Raw genomic sequence first — 26,525 nt, 5'->3', positions numbered from 1 at the left:
GATGGGGATGGTGTAAGGAGGACAGAAGAGGGAGACTGATGGGGGGTGTTACAGGACAGGTGGCAGGAGGTAACTCAGCTCATCCCGAATTGTCTCCCTCCCTCTCCCTCAGGCATCTCTGCTATGGGAGTACAGCGTCCCCTCCCTCCTGTGTTCTTCCTGCCCCTCTGGGTTGCCTCCTGCAACTTCCTCACTGGTGGCGTAGGAGGGCCCATGGGAGAAGCCTCTCAGCTGTGCCTTGTTTGGGTTCCAGGCATGCTGGCGGGGGTAGTACAGAGAGGTTCACTGAGTCAGCTGGGGAGTTCTAGAGCCACTATCACCCTATTCCCTCACAGTCTATCATGCTGGGGAGGTGGAGGAAACCAACATTTCCACAGGCTCAGGAAAGGCACAGGCGTCCCAGGGGAGAGATTCCTGAGGGGACAGGGTGGGAAAGCTGGGCCCCAGCTGGGGACCTCTCTTTGAGTCAGTGTGGGCACTCTTCACCCATGGCCCTGCTCCTCATAGCTGAAGCCTCCATATTCTGGGAGTCAATTGTCAACCTAAAAGAAGCTGAGGCACAAAATATGACTCAAAGAGTTTACTTGAGCCCAAGGGGGCCAGGCGTAGTGGCTCAAGCCTATAATCCCAGCACTTTGGGAGGCTGAGGCAGGTGGATCATCTGAGGTCATGACTTCGAGACCAGCTTGGCCAACATGGTGAAATCCCGTCTTTACTAAAAATATGAAAAATTAGCCGGGTGTCATTGTGCCTGCCTGTAATCCCAGCCACTCAGGAGGCTGAGGCAGGAGGATCACTTGAACTCGGGAGGCAGAGGTTGAAGTGAGCTGAGATCGCTTCACTGCCCTCCAGCCTGGGTGACAAGAGCAAGACCCTGTCTCAAAAAACAAAAAATGACTTTGGGAGGCCGAGGCGGGCGGATCACGAGGTAAGGAGATCGAGACCATCCTGGCTAACACGGTGAAACCTCGTCTCTACTAAAAAATACAAAAAACTTAGCTGGGCTTGGTGGCGGGCGCCTATAGTCCCAGCTACTCGGGAGGCTGAGGCAGGAGAATCGCTTGAACTCAGGAGGCGGAGGTTGCAGTGAGCCGAGATCGTGCCACTGCACTCCAGCCTGGGCACTGGGTGAGACTCTGTCTCAAAAAAAAAAAAAAACCGGACAAACAAAAAACAAAGGGAGGACGGCTGCCAGGAAGACTCAGACCCAAGTAACCTTGGATATGAGCTCCATTAGGGCTTTGTTACAAGCAGGTTTTCAAAGGCAAAAATGGGGGACAGGGAGTGGGCTGATACAAAGTTGTTATGAATTCTCATTGGTTTAAAGGAACCTCATTGATTAGTGATTGGCTATATACTGTTAAGCTATAGGGGGTGGGTTATAGTATCCAATGTGGCATTACTAGGTTAATTTATAGCTACTTATGGCAAGAGCAAGCCAGTGCAAGCAGTTCAAGAGATGAACACATGGCTCAAAGGGGGTAACCGGATGTCACTGTTGTCTCATTTTAATTCCCCTCTGGCCCTGTTTTTTTTTTTTTTTTTTTTTTTTTTGGTCACAAAGTTTGGCTTTGTCACCCAGCCCAGAGTGCAGTGGCACGATCTTGGTTCACTGCAGCCTCGACCTCCTGGGCTCAAGCGATCCTCCTGCCTCAGCTTCCTGAGTAGCTGGGACCACAGGCAGTAGCCACCACACCCGACTGATTTCTGTATTTTTTGTAGAGACGGCGTTTCGCCATGTTGCCCAGGCTGGTCTGGAACTCCTGGGCTCAAGCGATCCTCTCCATGGGCCTGATAATTTTAAAAGGCTTGCCTTCCTCGGATAAAAAGTTTTTCTTTTCCTACAAGATAAGGCAGAAAGTAAAGGGCACGGGCCTCTCTTTGTGGGCTCCGGGTCAACATCTTTGTGGCCGACATCGCAGATAAGCGGGGGTGGGGGTTGCAACCACGCCCACAAGCAACAGAGGAAAGAGAGGAGCCTCGCCCTCTTTCCCCCACGCCCCAGTCCCCCAAGCCTGCTCACTAGCTCTCTCCTCCTCCTTCCACCCGCAAGGAACCCTCCAGCCCACTTCCTGTGAGCCTTTCCGGAGCCCTTCAGCCTGGCTTGCTCTCTGGCCATCTCGGAAAGCTTCTCTTCCCTCCCTCCATACTCGCAGGTTCAGCTACAGAGGTAACTGCAGGCTCAGGTTCTCCAGAGTGGCCAGCCCACCAGCCCACCGTCCCGGTGCAGCAGTGCCTCTCCCGCGACAGTTCCACCGCAAGCCTGGCGGGTTCCAGACCCAGCTTCCCAGCACGTCCTCTCCAAGCCACGGTCTCATCACCCCCCAGCAGCCTCGGCGACACCAAGGGGAGCAGAGCGCTGGAGCTCCTCGAAGACCCCTCGACTCTAGCGGGGATCCACTCATCCTCTGGGGCGTGGCCACGCCCAGCTTTGGGCCCCGCCCCCGCCCCTCCTGCAGGGGCTGCCCCTGGCTCTCTGCGGGAGACCCGGACTCAGTGCGTGAGCTCAGCGCGGCCATAGGGCTTCCTTCAGTGGGGTCTCAGCAAGTCTTCTGGCAGGGCTCTGGAGTCTCCTGGCCTGGTGTGTCCTCTGGTTCTCAGGGCTCGTCTCCCACGCGGGGCGGAGTGTGGGAGTGGGCTGCTCCCACGGAAGAATCCTGGGGAAGTTGAGGCACTGACTCCTGCTGTCCAGAACACTGCCCGACGCCCCCCTCAGCGCACCACTCCTCCTTCCCACCCACCCGCAGAACTCTCGAGGTCGCAACGGCCGTCACCAGGTCCCAGGGCCTGCGTTCAGCTGCTTGATCCGACTAGGGTTAGCTTCGGAGCCGAGTGGGTCAGCTCCGCGCCCGATGGAGTTTTTCAAGCTGGTGCCTGCACGTGCCCCCGCCGCAGGGCATGGAGCCGTGGGCTGCGCCCGAACTTCCCTACAACCACTGCTGACTGAAGCCTCTCTCACTCCATCCACCGTTAGAAACCTGAAGCTGCCCTCTGAGAAAGCGTTGGGGTTGAATCCAGACTTTTTGGGAACCTTAAAAATAAAGAATACAAAATACTGACTAAAAATTGGATTTCAAAGTGACCCTGAATTTTTTTTTTTTTTTTTTTTGAGACAGTCTCACACTATCGCCCAGTCTAGAGTGCAGTGGCCTGACGTGATCTCGGCTTACCGCAACCTTTGCCTGCTGCATTCAAGGGATTCTCCTGCCTCAGTCTCTCGACTAGCTGGGACTACAGGCGTGCACCACAACACTCGGTGAATTTTTTGTATTTTTAGTAGAGACGGGGCTTCACCATATTGGCCAGGCTGGTTTCGAACTTCTGACCTCGTGATCTGCCCCCTCTTGGCTTCCCAAAGTGCTGGGATTACAGGCGAGGCACTGCGCCCAGGTACTCTTCCTTGATTTAAGACAACCCTTGGTTACCGTGATTGGGTCGAAATGGGTGTGTGTCCCAATTTGGACCAAAGAGTTCAGAGACAGTTAATTCCAGACCCACCCAAGAGCCACTTGAATGAGCCATTCTCTCTTTTTTTTTTTTTTTTTTTTTTTGAGACAGAGTCTTGCTCTGTCACCCAGGCTGGAGTGCAGTGGCTGGATCTCAGCTCACTACAAGCTCCTCCTCTCGGGTTCATGCCATTCTCCTGCCTCAGCCTCCCGAGTGGCTGGGACTACAGGCGCCCACCACCTCGCTCGGCTAATTTTTTGTATTTTTTAGTAGAGACGGGGTTTCACCGTGTTAGCCAGGATGGTCTCGATCTCCTGACCTCGTGATCCACCCGTCTCGGCCTCCCAAAGTGCTGGGATTACAGGCTTGAGCCACCGCACCCGGCCATGCCATTCTCTCTTTCCCTGGGCATTGTGGTGTGAGGATATAAGGTCTGGATCAGTGGCTGCCATTTTAGTGCAGTGAGAGGCAGTTTGGAGTTGCTGGGGAGGCAGCTGGATTACAGCCTGATGAAGGAGCCAACACCACAAAACTGGAAATGGAGAGACAAGGGAAAAGCCAGGTCCTTGTTATCATCACTTGAGTTCCAGGATCAAGTCTCATCTGAAGCTTATATCTTGATTTTTCAGTTATTTTTGTTTGTTTGTTTGAGACAGGGTCTCTCTCTGTTGCCCAGGCTGGAATGAAGTGGCATGATCTCGGCTCACTGCAACCCTCTACCTCCTGGGTTCAAGCTATTCTCATGCTTCAGCCTCTCTAGTAGCTGGGACTACAGGCATGTGCCACCATGCCTAGCTTTTTTTTTTTTTTTTTTTTTTACGAGGGAGTCACACTCTGTCGCCCAGGCTGGAGTGCAACGGCGAGATCTTGGCTGACTGCAACCTCCGCCTCGCGGGTTCAAGTGATTCTGTTGTCTCAGCCTCCTGAGTAGCTGGGATTGCAGGCGCCTGCGATCATACCCGGTTAATTTTTGTATTTTTAGTAGAGACGAGGTTTCACCATGTTGGCCAGGCTGGTCTCGAACTCCTGACCTCAGGCGATCTGCCCGCCTCAGCCTCACAAAGTGCTGGGATTACAGGCGTGAGCCACTGAGACCAGCCTTGATTTTTCAGTTCTGTAGGTCATTAAATTCCCTTTATCCCTTAAACCAGTTTGAATCTCCTTTCTTTTATTAGCTACAGAGTCCTAACTGATTCAGATAATCCACAATACAATTGTACTCTTAGCTATTCCAGAGAGGCCATTTATCTCACTGTCAGCTCTTCCTCTCCTGTCTGCCTTCCTATTCAGACTCTGTGGATCATGCAATGAATTCCCAAATGGTAGGATGCAAATCTGAGGTGGGCAGGTCCACTTCAAGTCTGCCTGCTTGTTACAATATGTAATTTTGCCAAAGTTGCTTCAGTTTGGTCCTCATCATGGCTTGCCATTTTATTTAAGACAAGACCAGACAGGGCGTGGTGGCTCACGCCTGTAATCCCAGCACTTTGGGAGGCTGAGGCGGGTGGATCACTTGAGGTCAGGAGTTCGAGACCAGCCTGACCAATATGGTGAAACCCCATCTCTACTAAAAATACAAAAATTAGCTGTGTGTGGTGGCACATGCCTGCAATCCCAGCTACTTGGGAGGCTGAGGCAGGAGAATCGCTTGAACCCAGAGGGCAGAGTTTGCAGTGAGGCAAGATCACACCATTGCACTCCAGCCTGGGCAACAAGAGTGAAACTCTGTCTCAAAAAAAAAAAAAAAAAAGGACTAGATTGGGCATTTAGAACGTCAGAATGAAAAAAGCAAGCTGCAATTACGGTGCTTCATTTTGTGAAATACTAAATACCACCATTATCCTGCTGAAAGAAAAGCTGTGTTAATGATTTTTGATTTTGTCTTTGTGAGAGTAAAATCATGACAGATTGACATGGACAATTCTAAGGAAAAAACAAATAAAAGAATACCAGAGTGAAAATACAGAATGGTGCATGTTGGTTTCATTCTCTCAGAAGAAACTGAGGCACAAAGAGATTAAGTATTTCAGGTTCACAGAGCTAGCAATTGGCAGAGATAGTATTTGCATCTGACAGTCTCACTCGAGAATTCTGGATATATTCAAAGTGTTCTGAAGCAGCATATATATGATGATCCATGGGGGCGAGAAATAAATATTTAGCAACATTCCATATTTTTAATCTTTTTATTTTGAGACAGCATCTTGCTCTGTTGCCCAGGCTGGCGTGCAGTGGCATGATCTTGGCTCACTGCAACCTTCGCCTCCTGGGTTCAAGCAATTCTCCTGCCTCAGCTTCCTGAGTAGCTGGGATTATAGGCATGTGCCACCATGCCTGGCTAATTTTTGTATTTTTAGAAGAGACGGGGTTTCACCATATTGGTTAGGTTGGTCTTGAACTCCTGACCTCAGGTGATCCGCCCACCTCAGCCTCCCAAAGTGCTGGGATTACAGGCGTTAGCCACCACGCCCGGCCCCATATTTCTACTCTTATCATGCCCTTTGTAAAATATATTATTGTAAATGTTTAAAGTTATTAGTGTAGTAGTACTTATTTATGATTAATGGATAACATATATATGTGTGTATATATATGCATCTACATATCATTATATATGTGCGTACACATACACACAGATATATTCACACATACATATATGTGGGTTTCACAAAGTATTAGTTAAGTGACTCTAATACTTCAAATATAATATTCAAAGCATTATTTGTTTTTTGTTTGTTTGTTTGTTTGTTTTTTGAGACAGAGTCTCACTCTGTCGCCCGGGCTGGAGTGCAGTGGCCGGATCTCAGCTCACTGCAAGCTCCGCCTCCCGGGTTCACGCCATTCTCCTGCCTCAGCCTCCCGAGTAGCTGGGACTACAGCGCCCACCACCTCGCCCGCTAGTTTTTTGTATTTTTAGTAGAGACGGGGTTTCACTGTGTTAGCCAGGATGGTCTCGATCTCCTGACCTTGTGATCCACCCGTCTCGGCCTCCCAAAGTGCTGGGATTACAGGCTTGAGCCACCACGCCCGGCCTCAAAGCATTATTTGAATGTAGATTCTGAAATAATACTCTGAGAATCAGCAGGGTGGGGCGGGGTCAGTGGGCAGAGGAGTTGGGATTACCTCAGAATGAAAGGAATTTCTCATAGACTCAGAGTTCAGCCTCATAGTTTCACCACTGACTTTGCACTTGACTTCAATTACAAAGTCCCAGAGAATAACTCTAGAAGGATCTAGCTTGGGTCAATCTTTTTTTGTTTTTTTTTTTGAGATGGATCTTGCTCTGTTGTCCAGGCTGGAGTGCAGTGGTGAAATCTCAGCTCACTGCAACCTCTGCCTCTTGGGTTCAAGCGATTCTCCTGCCTCATCCTCCCAAGTAGCTGGGAGGACAGGCGTGCGCCATCATGCCTAGCTAATTTTTGTATTTTTAGTAGAGATGGGGTTTCACCATGTTGGTCAGGCTGGTCTCGAACTCCTGACCTCAGGTGATCTGCCCGCCTTGGCCTACTAAAGTGCTGAGATTACAGGTGTGAACCACTGTGCGCCTGGCCTTGGCTCAATCATTTTGAGTTTGGGTCACGTGTTCACCACTTTGTAGCCCCCACTGGAACCACAGCGATGAGTTTTTAGGCATCAACCAATAGGAGACAAGCATATGTAGATCACAATAGTACCATTATTACTGGTAAAGATGTTTGTAAATGTGGCTTTATTTTTTCTGGTTAAATTGGCTTTTTAATAATTCACTCTTGCTGGGCGCTGTGACTCCCGCCTGCAATCCCAGCACTTTGGGAGGCCGAGGCGGGAGGTCAGGAGTTCGAGACCAGCCTGACCAACATGGAGAAACCCCATCTCTACTAAAAGTACAAAATTACCTGGACGTGGTGGTGCATGCCTGTAATCCCAGCTATTCGGGAGGCTGAGGCAGGATAATCTCTTGAACTCGGGAGGCGGAGGTTGTGGGGAGCCAAGATCACCCCATTGCCCTCCAACCTGGGCAACAGAGCAAAACTCCATCTCGGAAAAAAAAAAAAAAATTCACCCTTGATCGCCTAGTCCTGGGGAGTTTTACTGTGTGACCAAGAGCAGACAGGAACACATGCCCGTCCCAGGTGAGCAGGTTGCCAAAAGAGAACCCAGATGAAGCTGAACCACCACACATCCCTTCATCCCAAACCCACTGTGTTAATTATTTGTACCATTAATGAAATAGCTGCATTTCTTCCTCTGGGAACATGGTGGGCTCCCTCTTTGAGTAAAGTGCAGGCACGTGACTTGCTTTAGCCAGTTACATGTCATTAGTTGTGACCTGTATCACCTCCAGCTGGGAGCTTTAAGAGCCTGTGCTTGATTGGCTGCACAAACTCTTTTTCCATTTGACATGGTAACAGTTAGTGGTCCAGGTGGTACCTGCTTCATTATCCTACGCTCTGGAATGAGGACGACATGGAGAGGAGCCCTGAGACAACAAACAGTGACATGGAGTTTGAGCAACAAAGAAATCTTTGCTGTTTTAAGCAACTGAGATTTTGCAGTTGCTTGTTACCACAGCATAACCTTGCCTATCCTGACTGCTGCATTCACCAATCAGATAAGGTGCTCCATCTTCTTTGGAGGAGGAATGAAGAAGAAATAGGGAGAGAAGTTAGGGGTTTTCACCTATCTACCTGGAAATATGAATGGGAAATAAATGCTTCTTCCTAATACATATTATTAAAATGAGGATGGAGGAGCACTTCCCAAAAGGAAAAATGGATCAGTCTGGATTATAAGCAGCAGAATATGACTTTGATGATGTTCGTAGAAAATGGAGTTTGCGGACAGGATATTGGATAGTCACTGAGTCTCCAGGAAAGCTGGAGAATCAAGCCTATAGAACAGGGAGGAGTGTGGGAGGTAACACAGCCCAAGCTACCACCAAAAGCACTCCACAGAACTGGTCTGTCAAGCACGCACGGTAGATTCACACGACCTTCAGCCCCCGTCACTGGGTGTCCTGGTCAGCATGACAACAAAGCCCGCTGTGCCAGGAATGCTCTCAACAGATGCTGCTGCTTATACCGCTGACAGTGCTACTCCTGGCCCGCCTGCTGTCACCACTGTAAAACAGACTCTCCTCTGTCCCTGCTTTGTGTCACTGGCTCCCAAGTTTAAGTCCAGGGACACTGTGTCTGTTTGGTTGATCCTAGGTCACATAATTAGATCAATAGTTGGGAAAGTGAACCTTTGGCTTGTTTAACTTCTACAGCTGAACCTGGGCTGTCTCCAGATTACGGCTTTTTTTTTTGACCAAGTCTTGTTCTGTTACCCAGGTTGAAGGGCAGTGGTGCGATCTTGGCTTGCTGCAACCTCTGCCTCTCGGGTTCAAGCAATCCTCCTGCCTCAGTCTCCCAAGAAGCTGGGATTACAGGTGCATGCCATCATGCCCAGCTGATTTTTGTATTTTTAGTAGAGACAGGGTTTTGCTATGTTGGTCAGGGTGGTCTCGAACTCCTGCCTCAAGCAATCCATCTGCTTCAGCCTTCCAAAGTGCTGGGGTTACAGGCATGAGCCACCGCACCTGGCCACGACGATGTAGATTAATATAGATCGAATGTGCTTGGGAATTGTAGAGACAATTGTAGAGAGAGGTAAATTCAATGGTCGGGGTTAGGGAAGCCCTCATCCAGAGGATGGCATGTGAGCTCAGCCTTGAAGGATGGTTCCCTCACATGGAGTTCTCACTCCATAGGACGCTTACTGGGTAACCCACCCAACCTTCTTCCTGAAGACTCCATCCCACCCAGGGATGGATTCCCAGGAGCCATATTCTGCTACTTGGCTCTCACCTCTCCCCAAGGCTGATTGGTTGTCTAAGAGTCTACAACTTCTCCAAGCTGGGCCAATCAGTGTCCATCCCTAGACCACTGGAAATTTGGGATCTGCATTAAGAAATGTTCCTTGTAGTCTAGGCTGTTTGAACAGAACACATGTAAAAATTTAGGAGTAGCAGAGAAGAAGGAAACAGAGGCGTTATAGGTTAGAAATTGTTTTCTAAATAAGCACATAGATAACCTTATTGTGTGCTGCATGGAAAGGAACTGAATACATTTGCCTTTAAGCATGAAAGAAAAAAAAAATTGTTTTCTGTTGTTGTTGTTTTTGAGACGGAGGTTCACTCTTGTCACCCAGGCAGGAGTGCAATGGTGCAATCTTAGCTTACTACAACCTCTGCCTCCTGGGTCCAAGTGATTCTCCTGCTTCAGCCTCCCGAGTAGCTGGAACTACAGGTGTGAGCCACCACCCCTGGGTTTTTTTTTTTTTTTTTTTTTTGTATTTTTAGTATAGATGGAGTTTTACCATGTTGGCCAGGCTGGTCTCCAACTCCTGACCTCAGGTGATCTGCTCGCCTTGGCCTCCCAAAGTGCTGGGATTACAGATGTGAGCCATCGAGACTGGCCTGAGAAATTGAGAGAGAGTTCATTTACTGCTTCCAATTTCTGTCTGAGGCTGGCTTGTTTCCCCCTACATGTTATATGTAAAAAACTTTTCCACCCTTTACAGAAGATTTAATCTTAAACCACAAACTTAGATATGCAAGACATTACATAATGTTCATTTCTCATGTTCAAATTAATTTCTGAAGTAGAACCTTTATTCCACCATGGTTGTAATGGAAAACAAAATATACTTGCTCCCTATCCCCGTTACTAGGGCTTGAGCATGATATCTCAGAGTATCCCCCCAGAGTCCTGGTCAGCTGTCTTCCCAGATTATAGTGATATATCCATTGTCTTTTTTTTTTTTTTGAGATGGAGCTTCACTCTCGTTGCCCACACTGGAGTGCAGTGGCGCGATCTTGGCTCACTGCAACCTCTGCCTCCCGGTTTCAAGCGATTCTCTTGCTTCAGCCTCCCGAGTAGCTGGGATTACAGGTGCCCACCACCATGCCTGGCTAATTTTTTGTAGTTTTAGTAGAGACGGGGTTTCATCATATTGACCAGGCTGGTCTTGAACTCCTAACCTCAGGTGATCCATCTGCCTTGGCCTCCCAAAGTGCTGGGATTACAGGTGTCAGCCACCACGCCTGGTCATGAGGTCTCTTTAGATCTGGTGGCTCTCAGCTGCTTCCGTGTCATGTTTGGGCCATGAGAAGACTATTTTGGGAAGCTGCCCAAGTTCCTGTATGCCTAGATGCCCTGTAGTTATCATTTCCTGGTGTTGGCGGCCTCCCTGATGGTGCTGCAAGGGTCAAGTCCATGTCTGTCTCTGTCCTCTCCACTACTCTAGGGGATTCTTTTCATGCTGGCGGAGATCCCCACTCCTCTGACCACTGGCCACCTACCCTACTCTGCTGATTTTCCAGGATGTTTTGAATATATCTGAGTGAGACTGGCCAGTTCAAATGCTGGCTCTGTGACTTAGAGCAAATGACTTAGCCTCTGTGTGCCTCAGTTTTTTCTGCTGAAAAACGCTGATAATAGGCCAGGCGTGGTGGCTCACGCCTGTAATCCCAGCACGGTGGGAGGCTGAGGAGGACGGATCACGAGGTCAGGAGATCGAGACCATCCTGGCTATATGGTGAAACTCCGTTTCTACTAAAAATACAAAAAATTAGCCGGGCGTGGTGGCGGGCGCCTGTAGTCCCAGCTACTTGGGAGGCTGAGGCAGGAGAATGGCGTGAACCCAGGAGGCGGAGTTTGCAGTGAACTGAGATCACGCCACTGCACTGCAGCCTGGGCGACAGAGTGAGACTCTGTCTCAAAAAAACCAAAACCAAAAACAAACAAACAAAAAAACACTGAGAATAACAGTTCTTACCTGTGTTCAGTTGGGTTCTCCCAGAAGCAGACCCTGAGACAAAGATTTGAGAACAGGTAGTTAACCGGGAGGTGACCCCATGATACAATAGTAAAGGTGTAAGAAACCGAAATGGGGAAGGGAAGAAAGCCAATAAGGTGGGGTACAAAACCAGTTCCTACTATGAGCAACTAGAGATTGATCCCACTGGGGAACTCTGGGGGACAGCATAGAGCAGGGTTGAGCAAACTGGCCTGGGTCATAAAATAAAGTTTTATCAGAACAGCTGCTCCTATTCAATTATATATGATCTGTGGCTGCTTTCACAGGATAATAGCCAAGCGGAATAGTTGTGATAGAGACTGTATGACTCACAAAGCCTAAAGTATTTACTTATTTATTTTTAACTTTTTGTTTGTTTGTTTTTGAGAGAGTCTCACTCTGACTCCCAGGCTGGAGTGCAGTGATGTGATCTCTGCTCACTGCAATCTCTGCCTCCCGGGTTCAAGCAATTCTCCTGCCTCAGTCTTCTGAGTAGCTGGGATTACAGGCATGAGTCACCACGCCCGGCTGTTCTTTTTTTTTTTTTTGGCGTGTGTGTGTTTTCAGTAGAGACAGGGTTTCACCATGTTGGCTGAGCTGGTCTCAAACTCCTGACTTCGTGATCTGCCCACTTCGGCCTCCCAAAGCATTGGGATTACAGGCATGAGCCACCGTGCCTGGCCTATTATCTGGATTATTTTACAGAAAAAGTTTGTCAGCTCCTGATGTAGGACATGTGTTAGAGATATCCCAACCTAGGAGCAAGGAAGCTAGGGGCTTTCTCTGTCAGTTCTCTCTGTGTTACTAGTGGACAGCTTCCCTTCAGTTCTCTTCTCGTCCTTCCACCTTTCAGTTTACCTCTTCTAGGCTTTTGCTTGTGCAACATCAAGGCTGATGACAGTTACGTTTACTTTTGTGGCTATAATTAAGTCTTCCTTGCTTTGTCCATCTGTTGATTCTAAGAGTTGAAAGGCAATGAACAGTGTTTACCTTATACATTGTGACTATGTAAATATCTTTTGTTGCAGAGCTAGTAATCACTTAGATTACATTTCCTTTCTTGAACTATTTGTAATTACCTTCTGAAAAACAATGTTGGATACATTCACAAGATGATATGAAATCTATGTTAGTTGTAAATGATTATAATGTAATAAATACCTGGCTAGGCACAGTAGCTTGTGCCTGTAATCCTAGCACTTTGGAAGGCCAAGGCGGGAAGATTGCTTGAGCCCAGGTGCACCACACCTGTAGTCCCAGCTACTCGGGAGGCCGAAGTGGGAAGATTGCTTGAGCCCAGGAGTTCGGCTACACTCCAGCCTAGGTGACAAAGCGAGATTTGTCTCAAAAAAAAAAAAAAAGAATATCCATACATCTATCACCCAACCCAGGCACCCAACCCAGGAGCTAGACTCTTACTAGTAATGTGTATGTGCCTGTGTAACACTCCTCATCCCATTCCTCTACCTTCTTGAGAAGTAACCATCATATGACATTTTGTGTTCACTGTGCCACTGCTTTTAAAAAACTACTATGCAACAAATGGGATCTAATTAAACTAAAGAGCTTCTGCACAGCCAAAGAAACTACCATCAGAGTGAACAGACAACCTACAGAATGGGAGAAAATTTTTGCCATCTACTCTTCTGACAAAGGGCTAATATCCAGAACCTACAAAGAACTCAACCAAATTTACAAGAAAAAAACAAACAACCCCATCAAAAAGTGGGCAAAGGACACGAACAGACACTTCTCAAAAGAAGACATTTATATGGCCAACAGATACATGAAAAAATGCTCATCATCAACTTACCATCAGAGAAATGCAAATCAAAACCACAATGAGATACCATCTCACACCAGTTAGAATGGCAATCATTAAAAAGTCAGGAAACAACAGGTGCTGGAGAGGATGTGGAGAAATAGGAACACTTTTACACTGTTGGTGGGACTGTAAACTAGTTTAATCATTGTGGAAAACAGTGTGGCGATTCCTCAAGGATCTAGAACTAGAAACACCATTTGACCCAGCCATCCCATTACTGGGTATATACCCAAAGGATTATAAATCATGCTGCTATAAAGACACACACACATGTATGTTTATTGTGGCACTATTCACAATAGTAAAGACTTGGAATCAAACCAAATGTCCATCAGTGACAGACTGGATGAAGAAAATGTGGCACATATACACCATGGAATACTACGCAGCCATAAAAAAGGATGAGTTCATGTTCTTTGTAGGAACATGGATGCAGCTGGAAACCATCATTCTCAGCAAACTATTGCAAGAATAGAAAACCAAATACTGCGTGTTCTCAGTCATAGGTGAGAATTGAACAATGAGATCACTTGGACACAGGAAGGGGAACATCACACATCGGGGCCTATTGTGGGGAGGGGGAATGGGGGAGGGATAGTATTAGGAGATATACCTAATGTAAATGATGAGTTAATGGGTGCAGCACACCAACATGGCACTGTAGAGGACTATATGCTCTTGCAAACGAAGCAGGGCATTCCCCCATTAATATTACAAGTCCTGCTCTTGCAAACGAAGCAGGGCATTCCTCCTCTGCAAACAGGGAGGACAAAGGAGCCTACAAGACTGGCCTCAGTTGCAAATAGCAGACCCTGGGGGCTTGCTTATATGTAAACATCTTGGAAATCCAGAAAGTCAGGGAAAGGTCAGAAAAACAACAATGTGTCTTGTGACTTGGTAACATTCCACAAACCACGGTATAAAATAAAGCGGAGCGTGTCATTGGGGCGGCCGCCATGTTTGTCTTGTCTTGTGTTGTCGTGTGTGTTCATTCCTTTGTTCAGGAAACACGCGGACCCCAACATGGCACATGTATACATATGTAACAAACCTGTACATTGTGCACATGTACCCTAGAACTTAAAGTATAAAAAAAGCCAAAAAAACAAAAAACTACCAAGCAATCATAAGCTTACATAAGCTTAAACAATGCTTTGTTTGTTGAGTCTGGTTATGGGCTCTATAAAAATGGCATCCTATGTACTGTGTAGTCTTCTGGGGGTTACATTTTTCAGGAAACTTCTATTTCCAAGATTCTTCCATGTTGTGTGTTGCTGTGAGAAATGCTTATTATTATTATTATTAATTTTTTTTTTTGAGACGGAGTCTTGCTCTGTCGCCCAGGCTGGAGTGCAGTGGCCGGATCTCAGCTCACTGCAAGCTCCGCCTCCCGGGTTTACGCCATTCTCCTGCCTCAGCCTCCCGAGTAGCTGGGACTACAGGCGCCCGTGGCCACCTTGCCTGGCTAGTTTTTTGTATTTTTTAGTAGAGACGGAGTTTCACAGTGTTAGCCAGGATGGTCTCGATCTGCTGACCTCGTGATCCGCCCGTCTCGGCCTCCCAAAGTGCTGGGATTACAGGCTTGAGCTACCACGCCCGGCGGAGAAATGCTTATTATTAAAAGCCCTTAGAAACTCAAGGAAAGCCGGGCGCGGTGGCTCAAGCCTGTAATCCCAGCACTTTGGGAGGCCGAGACGGGCGGATCACGAGGTCAGGAGATCGAGACCATCCTGGCTAGCACGGTGAAACCCCGTCTCTACTAAAAATACAAAAACTAGCCGGGCGAGGTGGCGGGCGCCTGTAGTCCCAGCTACTCCAGAGGCTGAGGCAGGAGAATGGCGTAAACCTGGGAGACGGAGCTTGCAGTGAGCTGAGATCCGGCCACTGCACTCCAGTCCGGGCGACAGAGCGAGACTCTGCCTCAAAAAAAAAAAAAAGAAAGAAACTCAAGGAAAAAGCCGGGTGCAGTGGCTTATGCCTGTAATCCCAGCACTTTGGGAGGCTGAGGCAGGTGAATCACGAGGTCAGGAGTTTGAGACCCACCTGGCCAACAAGGTGAAACCCCGTCTCTACTAAAAATACAAAAAATTAGCTGGGCATAGTGGCGGGCACCTGTAATCCCAGCTACTTGGGAGGCTCAGGCAGGAGAATCACTTGAACCCGGGAGGCGGAGGTTGCAGTGAGCCGAGATCACACCACTGCACTCCAGACTAGGCGATAGAGCGAGACTTTGTCTCAAAAAAAAAAAAAAAAGAAAGAAACTCCAGGAATAACTTAAAAACTAAACAAGATTCAAGGGAGGACACCCAATCCTGAGGATGCTGGCTCTGTGTAAATGACATTCTCAGCGGGCCACCCCCTCTCCCAGCGCTGTCCGCTTCTCCCGTCTTCAAGATTCATCTTCTGACCCGCTGCGGTGGCTCATGCCTGTAATTCCAGCACTCTGGGAGGCCGAGGTGGGTGGATCACGAGGTCAGGAGATCGAGACCATCCTGGCTCACACAGTGAAAACCCGTCTCTACTAAAAATACAAAAAATTAGTGCAGGCGCCTGTAGTCCCAGCTACTTGGGAGGCTGAGGCAGGAGAATGGTGTGAACCTGGGAGGTGGAGCTTGCAGTGAGCCGAGATCACGCCACTGCACTCCAGCCTGGGGGACAGAGCGAGACTCTGTCTAAAAAAAAAAAAAAAAAAAAAAAATTCTGTCTTCTGACCCAGTGCCCCAACTGTGACTGCTTGTTCTAAGGATGGCACTCGTCCCTGGTAAGGTCAGAGAATGCTTGGACTTGGGACTGAGAGGTCTCCCCTCCAGCAGCTGGAGGTGTCTGATACACAGCTTGGAGTGTGAAGGCCACATTTCCTACCATGTGGGCCAGAGCAGAGGAAGAGGCTGGTCTGCAGAGACAGAGAAAGATGCCCAGGGAGGGGCAGAGACCAGAGCCAGAGGAAGCGCCCTCACAGGCTTTGAATTTCAACTTCCAACCATTCCTGAGGTCCCACTGCACAGGTGACATCAGGATTCATAGTTCATTCTCCTTTTGCTTACAAGGAGAGTTAATCTATTCCAGGATTTGCAGATGCCACTGACTGGCAAGGATGCTTGCCAGGAATTATCTTCTGCATTTTTGCTCCTTCCCTGTTTGCTAGTGAAAGACTGTAAAAATAATTAAAATGATAATTTAACAGTATAATTACCAGTTGCCAGGAATTTACTATGAAGTAGTGAGTGCTTTTTGATCATTATCTCATTCAGCACTCTTACCAAGTCTATGAGAAAAATATCATTCCTGTGTTACAGATGAGTACACTGAGGCATACGAAAAATATATGACATCCAGGTTCACAGGGCTATTAAGAGGAAGATCTGGCCACGTGTAGTGGCACATGCCTGTAATCCCAAGGTTTTGGGAGGCTGAAATGGGTGGATCACCTGAGGTCAGGAGTTCGAGACCGGCCTGACCAACATGGTGAAGTCCTGTCTCTACAAAATACAAAAAATTAGGCGGGCATGGTGGTGCATGCCTGTAATCCAAGCTACTTGGGACGCTGAGGCAGGAGAATCACTTGAACCCAGGAGGTGGAGGTTGCACTTAGCTGACCAAGATGGCGCCACTGCACTCTAGCCTGGACAACAAGAGTGACTCCAACTCAAAAAAAAAGCGGGGGGGAAGACCCATTTTTCATAGCTTCGCCTGTTGGACCCCAAAAGCTATGTTCTTTTTTTTTTTTTTTTTTTTTTTTTTTTTGAGACGGCGTCTCGCTGTGTCGCCCAGGCTGGAGTGCAGTGGGATCTCGGCTCACTGCAAGCTCCGCCTCCCGGGTTCCTGCCATTCTCCCGCCTCAGCCTCGGAGTAGCTGGGACTACAGGCGCCCGCCACCTCGCCCGGCTAGTTTTTTGTATTTTTAGTAGAGACGGGGTTTCACCGTGTTAGCCAGGAGGGTCTCGATCTCCTGACCTGGTGATTCACCCGCCTCGGCCTCCCAAAGTGCTGGGATTACAGGCTTGAGCCACCGCGCCCGGCTTTTTTTTTTTTTTTTTTTTGAGACAGAGACTCCCTCTGTCCTGGGTGATGAAGGAAGACCGTTTCAATCAATCAATCATCAATAAAAATAATTATAATAATCTTCTCAGAAGGCATGACATCTCCAGGACCCATTCTCATCCTACATCCTCCTCTTTCTGGTGCTGAGAAAAAAAGAAAGGAAAAAGAAAAGTCAAAAGAAGAGGAAAGGAATTGGTGATGATTGACTAGCAGTGAGCAGAGCTGGAAGGGAGGTGAAGGGTTGGGGAAAGCAGTGGGAAGCTGGATGACATCTTTGCAAGACATTTCCAAAGAACAATGGAGGGAGGATATTTTCCTGGGGACAAGCTCCTGCTCCCTCCCCCTGCTCCATCAGTGAGCATTTGGGGTTGGGGTTAGGGCTAGTCCATTTTGTGTTGCTATAACAGAATACTTGAGGTTGAATAATTCATAAAGAAAAAAAAAAAGAAAAGAAAAAAGGGCTAATTGGCTCACAATTCTGATGGCCAGAAAGCTCAAGATTGGGCGTCTGTTAAGGATGTCAGGCTGCTTCCACTTATGGTGGAGGGCGAAGGGGAGCTGGCTTGCGCAGAGATCACAAGGTAAGGGAGGAGCTGAAACTGTGCCCCAAAGAGTTAAATAAACCAGTGATTAACGGACATTTTCGAGTTTACAGAATGGTAGCCAAGAAACAGCTTGCTGAAATCCTGAAACTCCCTTTGCTTACAACAGAACTGGCTGAAATCCGTGGGAATCCGTATAGCTGACTGCAATCTGCACAGAACGAGCTTGCTGATGTCGCAGCCCGAATTTCCACCTGATGTTTCATACTAACGCCACCAAATTTGCACATGCAGCCCATGAAGAAGCTTGCAGAGATAACTGGACATAGTTAAGGACTTTTTAGACTTCTCCTTTCTTTCCACCAATCACCTGCTAGTCCCAGAATCCACCCCCTAAACCTTTTCTCATGGAAGGACTGCCTTAAGGCCAGCAAAGGGAGCAGATTTGAGCTGGATTCCCATATCCCTGTGGGTCAACTCACAAAAAAGCTTTCTTTTCTCAAAACCTAGTGCCCTAGTATTGGCTTCTATGCACATCGGGCAGTGAGCCCTTTTGCTTGGTAACTGTTCCAAGTTCTTTTTAACAACCAGCTATTGTGGGGAACTAATGGAGTGAGGTCTCAGGGAAGGCGTTAATCCCTTCACAAGGCATCTGCCCCCATGACCCGAACACCACCCACTCGGCCCTCTCACCTCCCATCACCACAACACTGGGGAGCACATTTCAACGTGAGGTTTGGTGAGGACAAATTAACCACATGTAAACCACAGGAGGGCCTCTCCCAGACCACTGCTCATATGTAAAGGGGGGCAGAAGCTGGAGGGAGGCGTCAGATCCACAGTTCTGAGCTGTGGCCTGAGAAACAGGATTTCCAGAAAGAGTTAGAGCTGGAGCCATGGGCCAGGTGCGGTGGCTCATGCCTGTAATCCCAATGCTTTGGGAGGCCAAGCTGGGAAGATCTCATGAGGGCAGGATTTTTTTTTTTTTTTTTTTTTGGAGACTAAGTTTCACTCTTATTGCCCAGGCTGGAGAGCAATGGCGCGATCTCGGTTCACCAAAACCTCCGCCTCCTGGATTCAAGCAATTCTCCTCCCTCAGCCTCCCGAGTAGCTGGGATTACAGGCACACGCCACCATGCCCAGCCAATTGTGTATTTTTAGTAGAGATGGGGTTTCTCCATGTTGGTCAGGATGGTCTCGAACTCCCAACCTCAGGTGATCCACCCACCTTGGCCACCCAAAGTGCTGGGATTACAGGTGTGAGCCACCATGCCTGGCAGAGGTCAGGAGTTTGAGACCAGACTGGGTAACATATCAAGACCCCATCTCTACAAACAATTGAAAAATTAGTGGCTGGGCGTGGTGGCTCACACCCGTAATCCCAGCACTTTGGGAGGCCAAGGTGGGTGGATAACGAGGTCAGGAGATCAAGACCATCCTGGCTAACACGGTGAAACCCTGACTCTACTAAAAATACAAAAAATTAGCCGGACGTGGTGGTGGGCGCCTGTAGTCCCAGCTATTCGGGAGGCTGAGGCAGGAGAATGGTGTGAACCCGGGAGGCAGAGCTGGCAGTGAGCTGAGATCGTGCCACTGCACTCCAGCCTGGGCGACAGAGCGAGACTCCATCTCAAGAAAAAAAAAAAAAGAAGAAAGAAAAAGAAAAATTAGCCAGGCATGGTGGCACAATCCTGTAGTACCAGCTACTCAGGAGGCTGAGGTGGGAGGATCACTTGAACCCAGAAGTTCAAGGTTGCAGTGAGCCAAAGTTGTGTCACGGAACCCCAGTCCCCAGCCTGGGCAATAGAGGGAGACTCTGTCTCTCTTAAAAAAAAAAAAAAAAAGCTGAAGTCTTGGTTCTCCTCCCCCATCTCACTGTGCCCCAGGAAAATTCCGTGGCAGTTAGGGGACCTGGCCTGCTGTATGGGGCCTTCTCTTGGATCAAGAGTTTCTTATTAGATCAAGGTCTCTTATTAGACTTCCTCATTCTTTCTCAGACCCCAGGCTGTGTAGTGGCAGCTGATGAAAATATCTGAAAGATGAGAAGAGACAATTGAGGCTGGTGAGGGAAGAGGGAGACAGGTGGAGAAGTGGTGCTCAAGATGGATGCAGAAGACTCTGGGAATGAGTTCTCTAGGTCAGAAGGAGAAAGAGACCAACATCAGAGACCTGGAAAGGGAACGAAGAGTGGGGAGGCAGAATGGGGCAGAGGTGAGCTGGGACAAGATGGGCGACCGCTGTTCTCCACCGTCTCCCTCACCAGTAACAGGTCCTTGAGCCAGCGCCGGAACTCTCCGCTTCCCTTTCAATGGAGAGTCGCACACAGTTTCCACTGGATGGCCCAGGTGTTGGCTTCTGAGCTCAGCCTGGTTGCCTTTATCCTACTGTTGGTCATGGCCTTCTCCAAGAAATGGCTGTACCTCTCTAGGAGCCGCTTCTACCAGCGCTGGCCCGTAGATGTCAGCAACAGAATCTACACATCAGCCCACATCATGTCCATGGGCCTCCTGTACTTCTGCAAATCCAGGAGCTGTTCTGACTTAGAGAATGGGAAAGGTGAGCCCCTCCACCCCCAATCCCAGCCCAGCCCTCCAGCCTGTCTTGGCCTGTATATCTGCACCCTGGATGTATTCTTGTTCCCTCTCCCTGGTCATCTTTACTTTTTGGCCTGCAAGATAGTTCCACTGGCACTGAGACCTCCAACCATCATTTCTCATCCTGTAGCCTGGCTAAATAGATTTGATTGGTACAAAGGAAAATGTCACTGCTTTTGATAAAACCCAGAGCCAAATGTGTGCTTCTAAGAATGCTGTGAGAGAGTTGGGCATGGTGCCATACACCTGTGGTCTCAGCTATCCAGGAGGCTGAGGCGGGAGGATTGCTTGGGCCCAGGAGTTTGAGTCCAGCCTGGGCAACCTAGTGAGACACCTGTCTCTAAAAACAAACAAAAAAAAAATCAGGTCGGGCGCTGTGGCTCACGCCTGTAATCCCAGCACTTTGGGATGCCAAGGCAGGCGGATCACCTGAGGTGGGTAGATCGAGTCCATCCTGGCTAACACGGTGAAACCTCATCTCTACTAAAAATACAAAAAATTAGCCAGGCATGGTGGCACATGCCTGTAATCCCAGCTACTCCGGAGACTGAGGCAGGAGAATCGCTTGAACCCGGCAGGCGGAGGTCACACTAAGCCGAGACCGCACCACTGCACTGCAGCCTGGGTAACAAGAGCGAAACTCCGTCTCAAAAAAAAAAAAAAAGTTGTGAGGGGCATGGCCTCTTAGCACAAGAGACTCACTCATTAATCGCCTAATTTACCAGGGAGAAGAGCCCCAGTGAGATGGCGGTTTCCTTAGTCTTGTGTACTCAGAGCTTTAGAGAGGACTCCTTGCACTGTCCCTTCTCAGGCCCTGATCCCACACACTCTCCTTTCCTTCTGCCTCAGGCCTTGCTTTTCTGGATCATTTTCCTGTTTCCACACCTGGTTTCCGTGTTCCTTCCTTCCCTGAATTATTGCAGCTGCTTCGTTCCTTATCCTTGTTTTTTTTGTTTGTTTGTTTTACCGATCTTTTTAGAGACAAGGTCTCACTCTGTCACCCAGGCTGGAGTGCAGTGGTACAATCATAGCTCACTGCAGCTTCGAACTTCTGGGCTCAAGGCATCCTCCTGCTTTAACTTCCTGAGAATCTCAGACTACAGGCCCTGGCCACCAAACCTGGATCTTATTCTTGTTAGTCTCTGCTTATGCTGTTCCCTCACCCCTCAGGAATTTGGAGTTCTTTCTCAGCTGCTGGGGATAACCAGAGCTTTTGACCCTTATTTCAATTTTTTCACTTTCCTTAGCATGACAAAAATCACACAGCTATTATTTTCTGAAACTATTATGTCCTTATTATATGAATATGAAAGTATTCATATAATAAATTATGCAAGTATTATGTTCTTATTATAATAAATTTGGGGAAACAAAAGCTATCCTTTATTGTACACTTCCTCCATTTGTTTGATTTAGTCCTCAGTCAACCCTAAGGGATAGAGATAATTATGCCTATTTTAGAGATGAGAAAATTGGGACTCAGAGAGATTAAGTACCTTGCTCAGGGTCATAAAGCTGTTAGATTGAACCAAGTGACATGATAATATTTGACTGCTTTTTCACCTACAAAAGGAGCCATTTCATATGGATCAACCTAATAATGGCAGGTTTGGAATTGCAACTCAGGTGTGTCTGGCTCTGAAACTCATGTAGGCGCCTTGCTCTATGGAGCTACTCAAAGACAGCCAGGCTTTTTATTTTTATTTATTTATTAATTTAATTTAATTTTTTTTTTTTTTTTTGAGACAGAATCTTGCTCTGTTGCCCAGGCTGGAATGCAGTGGTGGTCTCAGGTCACTGCAACTTCTGCCTCCCAGGTTTAAGTGATTCTCCTGCCTCAGCCTCTCAAGTAGCTGGGATTACAGGCGCCCGCCACCATGTCCAGCTAATTTTTGTATTTTTAGTAGAGACGGGGTTTCACCATGTTGACCAGGCTGGTCTTGAACTCCTGACCTCAGGTGGTTCGCCTGCCTCGGCCTCCCAAAGTGCTGGGATTACAGGTGTGAGCCCCCGCATCCAGCCAAACATCACTGATTTTTAAAATTTATTTAATTAGGATTAGGTAGTGTATAAACAGTGAATATTCAAAGAATACAAAGGATTGTATAGTGAAGTGAGTCTGTTATCTCTTGGTTTCCAGTCTCCCTCCCCAGTTTCTTCTGTTTCTTTCCAGAGACATTCTATTCAGAGACAAGCATCTATTTTTATTTTTATTTTGAGACCGTGTCTCACTCTGTCACCCAGGATGGAATGCAGTGGTGTGATTGTAGTTTATTGCACTGCAGCCTCGAATTCCTGGGCCCAAGTGATCCTCCCACTTCAAAGCTCCCGGGTAGCTGGAACCACAGGTACATGCCACCATGCCTGGCTACTTTTTTTTTTTGTTTAATTTGTAGAGACCAGGGTCTCCCAATGCTGCCCAGGCTGGTCTCCAACTCCTGGGCTCAAGTGATCCTCCTGCCTCCACCTCCCAAAGTGTTGGAATTACTGGTGTGAGCCATTGTGCCTAGTCTATCACCTATCACCATTTTAAATGAACATACAATAACCCAATTTATGGGTATAGTATAATTTATTTTACAAATCTCTTGTAAATCAAGGAGCTTATTGGACTTATTTATTTATTTATTTTTTTGAGACAGAGTCTCACTCTGTTGCTCAGGTTGGAGTGCAGTGGCGTGATCTTGGTTCACTGCAACCCCTGCCTCCTGGGCTCAAGCGATCCGCCCACCTCAGCCTCCCCAGTAGCTGAGACTACAGACAGGTGCCACCACACCTGGCTAATTTTTGTATTTTTAGTAGAGACAGGGTTTTTACCATGTTGGCCAGGCTAGTTTCAAACTCCTGACGTCAAGTGATCCTCCCACTTCAGCCTCTCAAAGTACTGGGATTACAGGCATGAGCCAGCATGCTTGGCCGACATATTAATACCTCTGCAAAGAAGATTCTTGTACCCAGATTTTGCTGCAGATATCTGATTATTCCTTAACATAAATTCCAAGAAGAAGCATTGTATGGTAAAAGAATGTAGATTTTCTGGATCTTGTATGCCAGATCATTCACCACAAATGCTGCCCACCAGAGTGTGCGAGAGGACCTCTTTTCTCTATATACTCTCCTATACTAGGTGTTATCAATCTTATTTTGATCTTTGCTAATTTGACAGTTTATATATATATATGTATGTAGAGACGGGGTTTCACCATGTTGGCCAGGATGGTCTTGATCTCCTGACCTTGTGATCCGCCCACCTTGGCTTCCCAAAATGCTGGCACTACAGGTGTGAGCCACTGTGCCCAGCCAAATGTGTGTGTGTGTGTGTGTGTATTTATATATTCTTTTTTATTTTTTTGTGATGGAATCTTGCTCTGTCCCCCAGGCTGGGGTGCAGTGGTACGATCTCAGCTCACTGCAAACTTGGCCCCCCCGGATCAACCAATTCTCCTGTCTCAGCCTCCCAGTAGCTGGGATTACAGGCGCGTGCCACCATGCCCCGCTCATTTTTGTATTTTTAGTACAGATGGGGTTTCACCATGTTGGCCGGGCTGGTCTTGAACTCCTGATCTCAAGTGACCCGCCCACCTCAGCCTCCCAAAGGGCTAGGATTACAGGCATGAGCCTCCATACCCAGCCCCAGTTGTATATTTTCAAAGAGACAGGGCCTCCCTATGTTGTCCAGGCTGGTCTCAAACCCTTAGGCTCAAGAGATCCTCCCACCTCAGCTTCCCAAAGTGCTGGGATTACGGGTGTGAGCCACCGTGCTCGGCCTCGATGGTTTTTCACAAATCACATTTAATTAGCAATTCTTTGTGTTGAGCTTCATATGTTGATCAGACATTTGTACTCCTTCTTTGGAGAACTGCAGTTTAAGTCCTCTGTCCATTTTTTTTTCTGTTGAGGTATTCATTTGCATGCGGTTGGGATTATCAATCAATCTCCATGTCAAGGAGCCTGGTTTATTCGTGAAGTGAAAGCTGCTGGGTGCGGTGGCTCACGCCTGTAATCCCAGCACTTTGGGAGGCCGAGGCAGGCGGAACACGAGGTCAGGAGATCGAGACCATCCTGGCTAACATGGTGAAATCCCGTCTCTACTAAAAAAAATACTAAAAATTAGCCGGGCGTGGTGGCCGGCGCCTGTAGTCCCAGCTACTCAGGAGGCTGAGGCAGGAGAATGGCGTGAACCTGGGAGGTGGAGCTTGCAGTGAGCCGAGATCGCGCCATGCACTCCTGCCTGGGCGACAGAGCGAGACTCCGTCTCAAAAAAAAAAAAAAAAAAAGAAGTGAAAGCAATATTTCATTTTTACTTCAAATGTGCATTTCTCTGGTTATTAATGGACCTGTACATTTTCTTTCTGTCTTTTTTTGTTTGTTTTTGTAGGCGGAGTCTTGCTCTGTTGACCAGGCTGGAGTGCAGTGGCACACTGCAATCTCCGCCTCCCAGGTTCAAGCGATTCTCCTGCCTCAGCCTCCTGAGTAGCTGGGACTACAGGCACACACCACCATGCCCAGCTAATTTTTGTATTTTTAGTAGACACGGGGTTTCACTATGTCGGCCAGGCTGGTCTTGAACTCCTGGCCTTGTGATCCACCTGCCTCGGCCTCCCAATGTTCTGGGATTACAGGCCTGAGTCGCTGTGCCTGGCGGTATGTTTTCTTGTATTTGTTCTTTTTTATGTTTTGTCTTTTGTAAATCCTTAGTTGATCTTTTTGTTTGTCATTTTCCCCAGACAGTTTTAAGCTGTGGACAAATCAGCCCATGTTTAAGGTGGCTAAGTTAAGCTTCAACCTGACCCTGGGGTTAGGCCTCGTCCTCACCATCTGGTTGCACCTGCCCTACCTGCCCGCTGTTCAGAAATTACCCTTTGTCGGCTTGGTCGGGACCATCTTGAGCTTCTGTGAAGGTGCCTCTTAGCTCTGGAAAAGGTCCTTTGTTTTCCTAACCCACATCTTTCTAGGCACTTCTCCCTCTTCTTTGGGGGTGGTGTGGGGGTTTTGTGGGTGGTGGGAGAACAGAGCCGAGAATCGAGTTACATCATGTCCTGGTCACAGGAGAGGTAGAAATGGAGGGGTTGACTCCTGGACCCTCAGGGGCCAGTCCCTCTGTGCATGGTGATGTGGTTTGTGGCTGTAGCCCAGCAGATGAGGAAGACCCTCCTGTGGGACTCTTGCATGACAACGAGACCCTCTGCTTCCTGTCTCCTAGTGACCTTCATCTTTTCCACCCTCATGCTGTTCCCCATTAACATCTGGATCTTTGAGGTGGAGAGGAATGTATCCATCCCCATCGGATGGAGCTATTTCATTGGTTGGCTGGTGCTTATCCTATATGTCAGCTGCGGTAAGTGGCCAGAGGGCCCTGGGGGAAGGAAGGGACATGGGAAAGTTAGGTCAGGGAAAGTGTGGAGGGAAGAGGCTAGCGATCCCCAGGGTTAGATTTTTTAGGGTCTTATCTTCCCTTTGGCCTCACCCTGCTTGTCACTTTACCTCCCAGTCACAACTTTCCTCTCCCCTATCCTTTCCCAGCGATCCTTTGCTACTTCAACCATAGAAGTTTCTGGAGTCCGATTCTGAGCCACCCCAGTGGCACCGTGTCCTGCAGCAGCAGTTTCGGCTCAGTAGAAGAATCTCTAAGGGCACAGATGATCACAGACACCCCCATCACTCAGGAGGGAGTCCTGGCTCCTGAGCGGAAGGATACACACCTGTAACCTTTTCTGAACTCCTGGCACCAAGTTCTGTCCATTCCTCTGACCCCGTCTCCTCCTCCTCCCCCCAGCCCTAAAGGTTGGTCCTCATCATTGCAAGGAATGAGAAAGGGAGGATGCTGGACCAGCTTTGCACTCCTCTGCTTTCTCCCCAACTTGATTGAGCTTGAGTGATGTGGAATAAATTGTCCGTCTCTTCTTTCTCATATCTGGCTGTTGTTGAGGGAAGCTAGAGGAGGAGGGAGAGGAAGGGAGAAAGAACAAGTTTGTTTTCCAGTTCTTGCTGCCCAGGAGCCTTTTGGCACCTGCTAGTCCCTAAACCTGCCCAACCTCTACCAGAGCATACTTGTACATGGGCAAATACCTCTGGAGAGCTACGCCTCTTTTTCTTTGTTATCTCTGACCCAACATTTGCTAGTTAGTGGGTGGAGGAGGTAGCGCTGATTAGGAGAGAGATATCACCTACCATCTTGTTGGCTTAAGCATAGTGAAGGATTCAAAAGCCAAAAGACTCAAAGATAAGAGGCAGGTTGAACAATGAGCACCACAG

The 26,525-nt window shown here is 48.1% G+C and overlaps 2 protein-coding genes and 1 non-coding gene across 5 annotated transcripts in view; all 3 read left to right on the top strand.

Annotated features, from left to right (window-relative positions):
- ARHGEF15 (Rho guanine nucleotide exchange factor 15) overlaps nt 1–18,185 on the top strand; it is a 32,773-nt gene extending 14,588 nt beyond the window's left edge. Inside the window, exon 16 of the mRNA XM_033184612.1 lies at nt 17,846–18,185. Within this exon, the coding sequence (XP_033040503.1) occupies nt 17,846–17,880 (35 nt within the window). The 3' untranslated portion in view covers nt 17,881–18,185. The remainder of the gene's footprint in view (nt 1–17,845) is intronic.
- On the top strand, nt 5,233–5,370 carry LOC117068084. The gene has a single exon (XR_004430951.1). It is a non-coding gene; the product is annotated as a small nucleolar RNA SNORA69 (small nucleolar RNA).
- Nucleotides 18,186–19,567: 1,382 nt separating the features above from the next.
- ODF4 (outer dense fiber of sperm tails 4) lies at nt 19,568–26,181 on the top strand. 3 transcript variants are annotated; one of them, XM_033181927.1, is made up of 5 exons: nt 19,792–19,887; nt 20,105–20,232; nt 24,998–25,171; nt 25,474–25,608; nt 25,794–26,181. In XM_033181927.1, the coding sequence occupies exons 1-5, from the start codon at nt 19,877–19,879 to the stop codon at nt 25,976–25,978; spliced, it is 633 nt and encodes a 210-aa protein (XP_033037818.1). In that variant the 5' UTR covers nt 19,792–19,876; the 3' UTR covers nt 25,979–26,181. The 3 variants fall into 3 exon arrangements, with proteins under 3 accessions (XP_033037816.1, XP_033037817.1, XP_033037818.1); XM_033181925.1 differs by having other exon boundaries at nt 19,568–20,232; XM_033181926.1 differs by lacking the exon at nt 24,998–25,171 and having other exon boundaries at nt 19,568–20,232.
- The last annotated feature ends 344 nt before the right edge of the window (nt 26,182–26,525 follow it).

This window comes from Trachypithecus francoisi, unplaced genomic scaffold, assembly GCF_009764315.1.
Source record: "Trachypithecus francoisi isolate TF-2019V2 unplaced genomic scaffold, Tfra_2.0 Lachesis_group20, whole genome shotgun sequence".
Taxonomy (NCBI): domain Eukaryota; kingdom Metazoa; phylum Chordata; class Mammalia; order Primates; family Cercopithecidae; genus Trachypithecus; species Trachypithecus francoisi.
Note: the sequence above shows the minus strand (reverse complement) of the source record. Positions and strands in the feature narration are given on the sequence as shown.